The following is a 12158-nucleotide window of genomic DNA, read 5'->3' on the forward strand; positions in this document are numbered from 1 at the left end:
AACAACTGAATAGCATAACTGGTTATTTTGCAACAAAAGACATCATATAAATTCACCCAGAACAAAGATAACTGAATTTAAAAAGTTGTCAGTCAGATGATGGTTCCCACTTACCTGTTGTGGAAGTTCACTGATTAAGTACTGAGCAAATTTTTGCAACTGGTCTCTTTGTAGACGAGACAAAGACTCAGAAACAGGTGCTCGTAAGCACACTGCAGATGCCTGAAGGGAAAAAAAGGAGACATGAACCACCATTAATGAAGCTGTGCCCACCAAACTGACAAAGAGTCATCACCAACACTTGCTATGCTGATGCACACCACGCTTGGTTTGATGGCCAATTTTTTTTCCTCTGAAATCATGTCATGTTTTACAGATAAGATGCAAATAAGCTGTCTAGGCCTTATAAAAACTGGTTTTAAGAGTTTTTTCAAGAAAACTGATGTAACAGCTGTGCTTAAGATCTGTTGTTGCTAGCAATTGCACAAATACTGGCAGAGATTTCACAAACAAACCTCTAAAACAGGACATTATCCCTTAAGCTTCTGGCAAATGAAGCTCTGTGGGGGGACTGTTTCACAGAATCACAGCCATCTCATTTATCTCATTAAAGTTTCTTAATTCCATCTTCAGCATCTTTCCATATCTTTGAACAAATTAGATTATAAAAAACTTCACCACTAGCTTCTTAATCTTTTCCACTCTACATAACAAAAATATTCCACTTAAATTTTAACCTCTATACAGTCAAAAGCAACTTGATAAAAGACACTTCTGATAATTGTCTTCTCTACACAGAGCAATATACCCCGGCTTTTAACTTTCTAGTGTCAGAAGTCAGTTTATACAAACACAAAAATCCTTTCACTATCACTTTCCACATGGAGAAAGGATTGGAGGCAAAAGAATGTTTTTTATCTTATACAGTACCCAAACTTTGAGTGTAAATAATGTAAGTGACAATTTGTTTTCTAGCCAAACTCTCCATATCCACTTTTAAAACTCAAACTAAGAACTCAAAGCAGAACCCGCTTTTCTGCCAGCTCTCCAGTCATAAGTACAGAAAGTATACCAATACTCTGATTATTTCAAAGAGTATAAATTTAAGCCAATTACACTTGTCCATTGTGAAATATTAACAAGCTTCAGCAGATTATTAGAATTTATTTAAGAAGCTGGAGCTGATCATAAGCACGTTAGCTGTAAGATGTTCTGTGAGGGCAGAAAATCTTCGGTTCCTTTCAATCATCAAAACTTCATCCTCTGTGTTTCTCAGTTTCCCAAGGAAATTCAACTGTATGCAAAACCAAACCCTCAACCAGGCTATTTCATGTTGATTCAATACATTTTCAACTGAAGTTGGTTAGGTTATAAAATGCCTACTTTTTGCTCTATGGAAGGCCATATAGAATAAAAGCAGTCAAATAAAAATAAAACCCTAACTGCTTGAAATCTACAATCCAAAATTACAGTTACCTCAGTAAGTGTTAAAATGAACTAGTGAACATAAAGGCCAACAGCGATCAAAAGTACTTTCCCTCTGCACTCTGATCAAACAACACAAGGAGTGAGCTTTCAAATCCTGTACTTACAAAGAGTTTTATTAAAAGATAAATTATTGGTGAGCTTCCACTCTTTACAGAGATGAAAAAATAATGAGTGATTTCAGCATTTAAATGAAAAACAGCAAAGAGACCAAAAAAGCACTCACGATCTACCCTCAGAAATCTGCACGTTACCAAAAGACAGTCTGCAGTTTAGTGCCTCGGATAATTCAGCCTGCAGACTGCAACGGCAAGCAGACATTTGCATTGCCTGGAGTGCCAAGAGCCATATCCCTAAAGAAGTGAGTGTTGCATGGAACTGGACTGAGGAGGCACCCAGAGAAGGCGCCCAGGGAGAGCAGAGCTGTGCTGTGCCTACATTGTGGATGCGGAAGAGGCAGAGCGCCACGACGTGCGCGCACCACTTGGCCCCGGCGCCGCAGGTGCAGCTGCACGACGTGATCCGGCACCGGTCAAACATCACCGCCACGTTGTACGCGCCCTTGGGGGGCACCATCTGCGGGGGCACCACCGTGGCACTCAGATGGAAACCTGTGGAAATTCACAAGCCCAAAGTTACTCTTTGGGTATTGGGGAAAAGGTTCAGCCAGCACAGAAACACATGTATATGCCATTTAAACACTGAAACAAAATGTCCGGCAACAACATCCATATACGGATGGACATGGATCCAGAGCCTCCAGTACTTTTTTCTTCCCAACCAACTATGTCCAAACATTAGTAAAGAAGCATAATGTGTTATAAGAGACTCCAACATACCAGGTTTTAATACATTAATTAATTAATTTTTCTTATTATTTAATGGAGAAAAGTGGAACTGGATAAAGCCATTCCTGAAAAGTTTTTGTTTACAGGGTCAAAGTTGCACTATATACATTACAGGCATAACTTCTCTGCTAATTCTGCCAGCAGTGCAGAATGAGCCAGGTGACTTGCTCAGAATTATTTCCAAGTCAATCAATTTTCACAGTCAACAAAAGAAGGCAGCACTTAACCTGAACACTTACTTTCACTTTGTGGCTACAAAAACTACCCATTTGTCGTAAATTACGCGTCTCCTTGCAATTTTGTTCATATCCTTCTTTCACAAATCATGAACCCAGAAAAAAACCCCTCTTGCTTAGACTAAAAACAATGGAAAAGAGAAATTTTAGCAATAATGCTGTATCAATCTAGTCCCATTAATCAGTGATCATAAACAAATAAATTATGAGAAAGGACTTTAGCAAAGCTCAGCTTCATGCAAACTCATGTGCAGTGCATATCAGCTGCACTCATAATGCAGCTTCCTCTGGAGATGCTGCCCATCCAGAGGAAAGTGTGTGATCAGGAAAGGCCAGCAGGAGCATGAATCCTCTACCTGTCTTGAAGGTGCCTATCAGCAGTTAGCCATCCTCTACAGGAAGGAGTATCAGCCTCAAAACTTTTGCTAATCTGGAATTCAGTTTTAATGAAGCACAGAAAGCATCAGGGCATCAAAGTCATAACCAAACTTCAGTCCAACAGTCTACCTTAAGTGGAAAAAACAGCTTAGACAGATGATAGTTTCTCCACTATGAGGACAAGGAAGTAGACTGTAAGTCCACACTACTAAGTTTTTATTATGATATCATGAGATCATAAAAATGATGGTGTTCAGAAGTGCAAATAACCGACTAAATTTATTCAATTTAAAATAATGTGCATCATTTCCTCCTCAAAATATAATCCTCATACCAATACAAATTTGTTCTTACCTTGCTTAACCTTTCTATTTGTCCCATTCACTACAATTCAAATCCTCTCCCTGATGTGATTATTTTGATTAGTATACATAATGCCACCCAAATTTTTCAGCCATTTTAGCTATTGGAACAGAATCAAAACAGAAGGCATTCACACAAAATTACTGCATTGCTTATTACCAGACACAGTTCTAATTTATGTTCCACATTTGGTTAATACAACCCAAACAGTTCAGCTAGTCCTTCTGTTATACTAAGAGCATCTCAGAGTAATGCTCTTTCACATAAACAAATTAAGGATTTCATGAGTTGGAATTATAGCAATTCTGTTTCACTGCAAAAAAAGAAACAGACCAAAAGTGTTAGAGAAAACTGGATTCCAGCTACAAGCTCTTACCAAGTCCCTACCAGGACATTCTTCTTTGCACATGAAGACAGTTAACTGATAATGCAGTGAGGGAAGAATACTTATAAAAAGGGACATATTTAAGGATTTTAACATGACATGTCTGACACTTACAATTCTAATTCAAGCAGTACTGCCCAGTTAACTCTTCTGCAACACCAATCTTGCTGCACTGAACAATTGTTTGTGGGATGGTACAGGAAACTATATGAGGAAAGCCATCTGTATTATAATGAATGGTTTCTTCTACCAGGAAAAATTTTAAAATGACAGCATCTTCAAGGTTGGAAAAGATGCTTAGGATCATCTACCCTAACCATTAACCTGGCACTGCCACATTCACCACTAAATTATGTCCCCAAGTTCCACATCAACTCATTGCAACATGGCTTTCTCCATCACTGTTCTGTTACTGTTGTAAGGACAGTTCTGATGGCCCTACAACAGTAACAAAAAACACACATCTCTGCTTAGGATTTCAGAACTTTTGAAATAAAAGGGGAAAACAAGAGCTGAACAAAAGCTTTTTACACACAAGTAAAAAGCAAGGCAATTTTGGACAAAGATAGGAGAACCTCTAAAAAGTGAAGCCACCATTGAAGAAGATACCAAGTCAGAATCCAAACTGAACTTGCTGCTGCCTTCCCCAGTTGTTAAAAAGAAACTAAGACTATGATAGAAAAGAAGTCCCTGAAATCTACACCACACCTGTTAATGAACAGTACTAATGTCTTCAGTACAAGGATGTGGGTATGTGGCTGCTACAAAGAGAATGGAGGGAGAAGGTCTACAAAAGCCAATTCCATGTGTATATACAGCAGAAAGCTGTAACAAATTTGAGGTTTGGAATGCGGTGAAGAGGTTCAGAAATCACAGATAGGGATATACATGGGGACAAAATAACTAAGATTACTTACAGTTAAAAATAAAACTTAGACTACAAAGGGAAATGGGACAAAAAGAGCACAAAGCACAAGTGAAGATTCACCTTACTTGAACACAGTATCACAATGCACTGCTCAATCCCTCGGCAAATCAATTCCCCACTCAACGGCTGCTTCATTTCCTGTATTGCTTCTCCCATTTGTCAGTGTCTCAAACTCAATACTGCAATTACACACCTTCTCTGCTGCCCACCTTTTGGGCTGCTATTCATGGAAGAAAAACTTCCACAACTAAAGACAGTTCCTCTATTAAGGACAAGGCAACCTACAGAATTTCTTCCTTCCCTTCCACACACATAATCCTTTGTCAAGAGTCACAGTTGTTTCTATGAGTACTTGAGAAGTTTTTCCCCATTATCACTCACCACCTCCTCTTCCTCTTTTCCCCTACAGCACAGGTTTTGCATTAATATTCCCAGCCTTTATTCATGTACATTGTACACACCTCCTCACCTCAATGCATTACTGAAGCAAGTGCTGACCACAGTCTTCTACTGTCTATCAAACAGTTTGCTCTTTTCCCGTAAAAGTCATAGGAATTACTAAATTTCAGCAAGATGCTTTTTAACTAATTTTCTCTCTCTCAAACATTTGGCTCCCTGAAATTTAGCAGATTCCTCAGAGGCCTCTCTCAGGATTTCAGTCATGACATTGGAAGATTATTAATGCCCTCAAAAGTCAGTTTAATCCTATTTAGCAAAATTTCTAAATTAATGCTGACATTCCAAAATTACTATCTGGTATCACTGACAACTCACTGACACTATGTGAGGTAGTTTTAACTCAATCTGACTTATGTATGAGGAATCACTTCACTTTCATTTCCAAGAATTACTGCTATTGCTATTACAGTAGACACTGGACTAGGTAATATCCTTTCAGAGGCTTTACCCTATATTGAGGTAACAGTTCATCAGTCTCTTGCAGTTTGCATATCTCAAAGGCTATCTCCTTCTCTTTTTGTTCTCCCCAAAGCTTTATAGTACATGTTCCTTTTATTCACTTTCTGAGGGTTCTTTACCTAAATTTATTCATCTCCCTCATCACTGAGAGTTAAGTATTCCTGGTTCTAATAACAAACAGGCCCACAGAAGTCTCTATTCCCTCATCACATGAAAATATAAGAAACTTCCTCCCTAATACTATACAGATTTTTATATTATTGTTTATTCTTTCACAACAGGCTTGGTTCCTATATGCCAAATAATATTCTGATTCTGAAGCTCACATTTGCAGAAAAAAAAATCTGCATGGGATTGACATGGCCTATCTTGACATACTGGTAGTACTTTTATTTCACATAATGCATTCTGGTCAAACAGCTGACACTGGAAAAAAAAAAAGCTATCTCAATATTCTTCTTTGCTTCAAAGGATTTAATGAAAAATCTAAAGTCCAATTCTTTGTATAGGTAAGATTAGCTTCTATAGCCAAAAAACACAAAAAGAACAAGATAGTAAGAGAAGCTATAAAACTCACTGTCCAACAAGATGGGTTTCCGTCTGCCAAAGTACTACATGAATAACTGTACTATTAATAAGACTCCTGCTTCAAGAACAAACCTTGCAAACTTCCTCTGTGCCATACAGGCACTTTAGGTTTTGATCATTTTATCAGACAACTATAAAATCTAGTTCTCCTTAGCAATGAGGAATTTAAGCATTATGGAGAAAAAGGTAGCCCATACAGTTTTTTGCAAAATGCTTAGACAGATTAAGGATCAGGCATTTCTGACCTTTAGTCCATTTCACAGCTGAGCTGACTGAGGCCAAAAACACCCACAGTGTTTAGCTCAAGACTTTACAAAGAATACATTTGGCAGGGAGTTTCAGCTAGGATGCCAGAAAAGCTTGTTTTGAGATGTGGTCACAGCACTGCCGTTTCACTGCAAATATGATTTTGGGACTCTGAAGTATCCAGAGAAGTGGAGCTGTTCTTACCTATCTGGAGAGGGTCTTTGACAGCCCTCACCCGGAAGAGCTGCTCCCCTCGCTGGAACTCGTCTGCACTGCCATTCGCCAAGCACGAGTACAACCTGCAAGACATAAACAGAATGTGTTAGGATCAGTCTGGTTTTGAGAAACTTCACAGTATTATCCTCTTTGCTGACACAGCTTTTTAAAAAACCCTTGCTATCTTGAATACAAAGTCTAGGTCGCTCCTGCCATTTTGACATGACAACCACAAAAATCATTAGTCTCTTCCTAACTGGGTTTGTACGTAGCCATTGACAGTTGTAGGAATTTTCACATAAGGCTCTGAAATACAAACTCATTCATAGCCTAAGATTAAGTCTTTATGTAGTATAGTATAGTTCTAGGTCTAATGTTAGCATGCCACAGTAAAAACTCCTTCTAGACTAATTATCTGCATGCACCTGTGAGTTTTTTTAATATCTGTGTTCATCAGAATAATGAGCAAATACAACCAGCTGGCTTGCTCTATTCCCTAGCAGGTGATCTTACATCAGCACTTCTGACATTTCCTTCCCCATCTCATACCAGAACCTTAGACAAACATATCCAAGAACTTGCAGCAAGATTTTTTCTATTAAGAGTGTAGTATCACTACTTTGCAACAAAATTCTAAATACAGTTACATGGGTAGCCCTCCTACAATACAAAAGCTTCAGGGAAGCTCAGAAAGAGATCTAAAAGCAGAAAATCTTTGACTATGTAGTCACATAGTTAATGTGGAAACATAAAAAATACAGTCCTCTGACTATATCAATTCTGATCACTGATGTATTCAGCAAATTGTGGTTCTCCTATTTACATGAACAAAAGGCTTGCACAGCACATTGAGCAAGCCCTCTTTGGCAATTTCTGAACCCAGTTAAAGCTCTGACTCCAGCAACACGGTCATATTGGAAAGATTACTGCATCAGACTAACAAGGACAAAACTCTACAAGCTAGCCTACTGCTAGTCAAATTAAAGGGTGCATTTATTTTGCTATCCTTTACACACAGAATCTAGACATCTACATGGTTTTCCTGGTACATGATGCAGCACAGCTCACCCAAGCTCATTACTGCAGCACAGTAATCCATCCATGTACTACAAAAGGCATGTGAAAGCCACATAAGCTTCAAATATACAGGACATCAAAAGGACAGCGATTGTCCTCAAGTGAACAGAACCTTTTCTTAAGCATCAATGAAAAAGAAATAGTATTTATTACCTGATATCCTCCTCATTTTCTGGGAAACTCCAGAAGGCGATTCGAAGTTGCAGTTGTTCAGGCACTGGAGGATAAACTTTCTCCACCACCTCAAATGGAATGTGAAATGCAACCTGCTTTGCAGAGAGTTCCACCAATGGGATCACCAGCCCATCTAGCAAGACAAGAAACAAAACCCAATTAGCCATTCAGAGAACAAAACTTGTGAAAGGCTAAAGAGGTCAAAGCAGGGAGCTCTTCCACCTTCTTTTTTATCTCACCATGTTGAAGACTATTTTTGATGAATAGCAAAAGTCAGCCCATAAATGTTCTGAAGAGCTGTCTCTCAACTCCATGTCTGTTTTCAGCCACTCAGGGCATGGGCACACATCCCAAAAACAACAGTCCTTGGCCAAAAGAGCTGCATCAGCTTAGCAGTTCGTGTTCAGACAAAACTGATATTGTTTAGTGAGATTTAAAGTAACCAAGTATTTTTCATATATTTCTGTTACAATGTGGCAGCAACATCCAGCAAATTTACACAAAGAACTAGAACAACATATGTGCCCAAGCAGCAACAGAACAGTTTCCAGGAACCTTAGTGTTGACTTTTTCTGACAGTATTCAGCTATTTACATGGTTTTAATTTCAATTAGTATTTGTTGATTTATTCACTGCACTACCACCTTTATTATGATATCTGTTCTGTCTTTATACTTCTTTAGAGAAGCAACTGGGATTCATATGTCAGTGCAGTGCTGACTACACCATATTCATGAGGACCTTAACTGAAGGCAGTAAGGGCTTTATATAAATACATTTAACTATCACCTTTCTACCAAACCAACTCCACTTTTCATGTCTTTACCTGCAGATGAAGATTTCTTATCATCAGGCTGTAGAAGCCTTATGTTTCTACTTTGCTCTGACTCAGATTACACTTTATAGAAAATATCAGACTTGTCTTATCTGCAAGTACAGCCCTGCTTTACTGAGATCACCTGCTGACCCATCACTACAGCAGCCTTGGTCCCCTCATCTTCTAAACCCTGATGCCAAACCCCTGATTAATTCAGTTTCAGATATTTGAAGTTATGTCTCTTCACCTCCCTCAGCAGCCTCTAAAATAGCACTGGAAGCCAGGATGTAAACTCTTCTGGCCTTCAGCTTCCCCTCCATAGCCTGCAGGCAGCACATCAAAGGAAAGCTTCAGCCCTGATGCCAGTAAGCACTTGCTCACCCTCTGACTAGAGACGCCCTCCAGTCCCAACAGCTGGGGAAGACAGGACAGGAGAGGGCTTTCAAAGTGCATGCACACAGCAAAGTAGCCAACATCTAGCCAACAGCTAGCAGATAAACAAGCTTTTAGCAGAAATTTCACTTACACTTTCGACAACCAAAATGGGTGTAAAGCTTTCAAGTCACTAAAAAATATGCTGCCTTTAATTAGTACCTAAAAAGTGGACTGTTTGGACCTAAACACAGTCAAAGTAATATCATTCCTGCTGTTACAGCAGTAGTAGATACCACAGAAAGTCCAAGTTGAGGCATTTTCAAACTTGAAATTACTCTGAACAATGAAAAGGAAAGGTATTTTGCATACTTTAAAATGCATTTCTTCTCTAGAGGTTCTTTATTCAGTTATGTCATTACACAATACTAGAAAACAGGCAACACCTAAACAACACCTACAAGGCAAAAGGCTCAAAAAACTACTTCAGTACCAACTGAAACACCTGCACATTGTTGTGAGAGCTGCAAGCCTTCAGCCTGGATGGTATTCCTTTTTATAAAGATCTAGTGATGGGTATGAAGGTTAGATTAGAAATGCTACATGAGACCTCCTCATCTGCTCCAGCACAAGTCTAGCACAAGTCAGCCAGCTTGATTTTAATAACTGTACACAGTGAAGCAAGGTAAGGCTGTCTTTGCACTGAAGTCATTAACTGATTCATCAGCTGTACTGTGTTAGCAGGAATGAACAGAAGACAGGTGGCCAATTATGTGGTGTAGCTCAGAGCACACGGCTGAAATATCTTCAGAATAAGGCAAAAGCAATAAAAAAACCTAGAAGGGAAAAAACCAAGAATCTTAGTCATAAAATCATGCACAGTTCTAAAGTTCAGAATTTTCTATAAGAAAAAAGGGAGATGGAAAAAATAATAGAAATTAACTGAAAAGTGGAAAATAATTTGTCAGTCATACTCCAAGCATGAGTGAATGCACAATAGCTCTGCTGGCACACATGTAAATGCCAAAATTAGGAAGTTAAACTGCCCTAAGTTTCAAGGGGGTAGTTATCCATGCAGGCAATGTGAGACAATCCTACCTGCAATATGGCTCAGAGCAGCATTACAGGGTCTTTTCCCTATTTACTCCTGTAAAGTCAGCTGGACAGTCCTAATTTGGTGCTAAAACTAGACTTCAAATATTCTCATCTGAGTCCTAAACAAATAGAGATCTATCAAAAAGTTTATTTCTGGATACACAAATCCTGGGTTGGTGGATTTATACTTATGTGTAGGTAGTTTTATAGCCACTTGTACCAAGAAGTATTATCAATAAAACAGACAAAAGGCACTCTCGGGTTCTACAACAAATATTTTCAGCAAGGAAGAAAAAAGGAAGTCTGCTAAAAATTACAAGAGAAAGCACCACAGCTTCTACTCAGAAAGCAAATATAAGTAAAGGAAGGAAGATTGCAAATTAATTATTAAAAAAAAAAACAAAACCACACAGCAGTGAAGTCAAAGCTGACAAATTCTTGAGACAAAACTATCCAAGGGAGAAGATAATTTTAAATTGAGGAGCAAAACTAGCAAGAATCACTATTTGCTCTTGGGAATCAGACTTGACCCCAAGTAGAACAAAAAGCACATTTCAACACTTGGAAGAATAGAGTCACAAGTAAATCACAAACAACCTGAAACAATTCTCCCATGTTAAATGACTAAGAAAACCCAGGTCTGGAAGGGATTTTGAGAAGCTATCTAACCCATATCTCCTACCTAAAATGCAAGATCAACCATATCTGAACCATTCTGAATAAATCACACCTCATTATTTACTGCCACACACAACATGCAGCTTTTATGAGGACTATACTGCTTTTTCTGCTACTGTTTTACATGAATTAAAGGTTTGATTTTTATAGCCATTTTGTAACAGCTAAAACTTTAGCTTAGATGTAATTATTCCTGCTGGAACAACAACAACAAAACACCTGATCCCAAAACAGTCAACACAAGCTGTGCATGCAAACCTGCATTTTCACCAACAGAACAACTTCTGTGCCAGCAGGACTTACCACAGAGAGGAATGTGTAGCAGTTGCTTAACCTTTCCTATTAGAGGGTAGGCTGTAATAAGTTGCAGCCAACAATTACTCATAAAAACAGATCATGTTTAAAATGAGCCAGCAGTATTCCTTCAGCACAGTAACCAAAAAACAGAAGAAATGGCTTGAATAATCAGCAGAACAGGAACCATGAGAATGCCAAAGAGCTATTAAAACACAAAGAAAAAACAACTGGGCTAAACACTGAATGTATCTGCTATCACGTTTTTTCCACTGAGTTACTTGCATTTGACACACATCCCACAAGTAAACTATATATAAAAGTGAATGAATACAAATGAAAGTGAACAAAACTCACAGCGAGATAAGACATGACATAAAGATAGGACACACTGCTTTCCCTCTATATGACTTTAGAAAAATGCCATGTTAGGCTGCATTACCTTTTCAGAGATTAGTCTACAGCTTTGCTTTTATAGCAATCCCTGGTCCCCATCTGCCCATTCCCATTGGGCTCACTCCTAAATGTAACAAAGAGTAACAAAGGAATAGAACTACACACAGAATAAGAAGATGAAGAACATTAAGTGAATCACCTCTGATACCAAAAGCTAAAGTGAGAAGAACAGTAAAACAAAGAGGAAATATTCAGAGTTCAATCTTGACTGAAGGAGGAGGTATGGGGGGGTGTTACAAAACTCATTTTAATAACAGTAAATAACACATGACTTTTTACAGGATTTCCCATGTAGAAAGATAAAACTTTCAGTGTAGAATGCACTTAAAGCATTTCTGCTTATTTAATTTAAGCACCTGTCAGTAAAATGTCCCTTGGCTTGAGTTAGTGATCCATTGTCTCTCTGATATCCCTTAAAACCAAAATGTGCTGAGAATTCTCGAACAGGCAAGCAGAGGAAGCATTGGATTCAACATAACTTACCTAAATCAACTATATGAAAAGATTTGTTTTCTTAACCACTTTCTATACATTTCCTTCTAAAATTTTGCTGTTGGTTTTAGTTCATTCTCTTGGGTATTTTTTTCTTTCTAGAAATTTATTC

The 12158-nt window shown here is 38.3% G+C and overlaps 1 protein-coding gene across 2 annotated transcripts in view; it reads right to left on the reverse strand.

Moving 5' to 3' along the window:
- Positions 1-12158, reverse strand: part of ZSWIM8 (zinc finger SWIM-type containing 8) — a 57978-nt gene that overhangs the window by 28994 nt on the left and 16826 nt on the right. For both annotated transcript variants that reach the window (XM_079313188.1, XM_079313187.1), the window contains exons 2-5: positions 7822-7975; positions 6580-6674; positions 1924-2096; positions 115-222 (exon numbers count right to left, since the gene is read on the reverse strand). In XM_079313188.1, the coding sequence (XP_079169314.1) occupies positions 115-222; positions 1924-2096; positions 6580-6674; positions 7822-7975 (530 nt within the window). The remainder of the gene's footprint in view (positions 1-114; positions 223-1923; positions 2097-6579; positions 6675-7821; positions 7976-12158) is intronic.

Source organism: Erithacus rubecula (genome assembly GCF_903797595.1).
Source record: "Erithacus rubecula genome assembly, chromosome: 9".
Taxonomy (NCBI): domain Eukaryota; kingdom Metazoa; phylum Chordata; class Aves; order Passeriformes; family Muscicapidae; genus Erithacus; species Erithacus rubecula.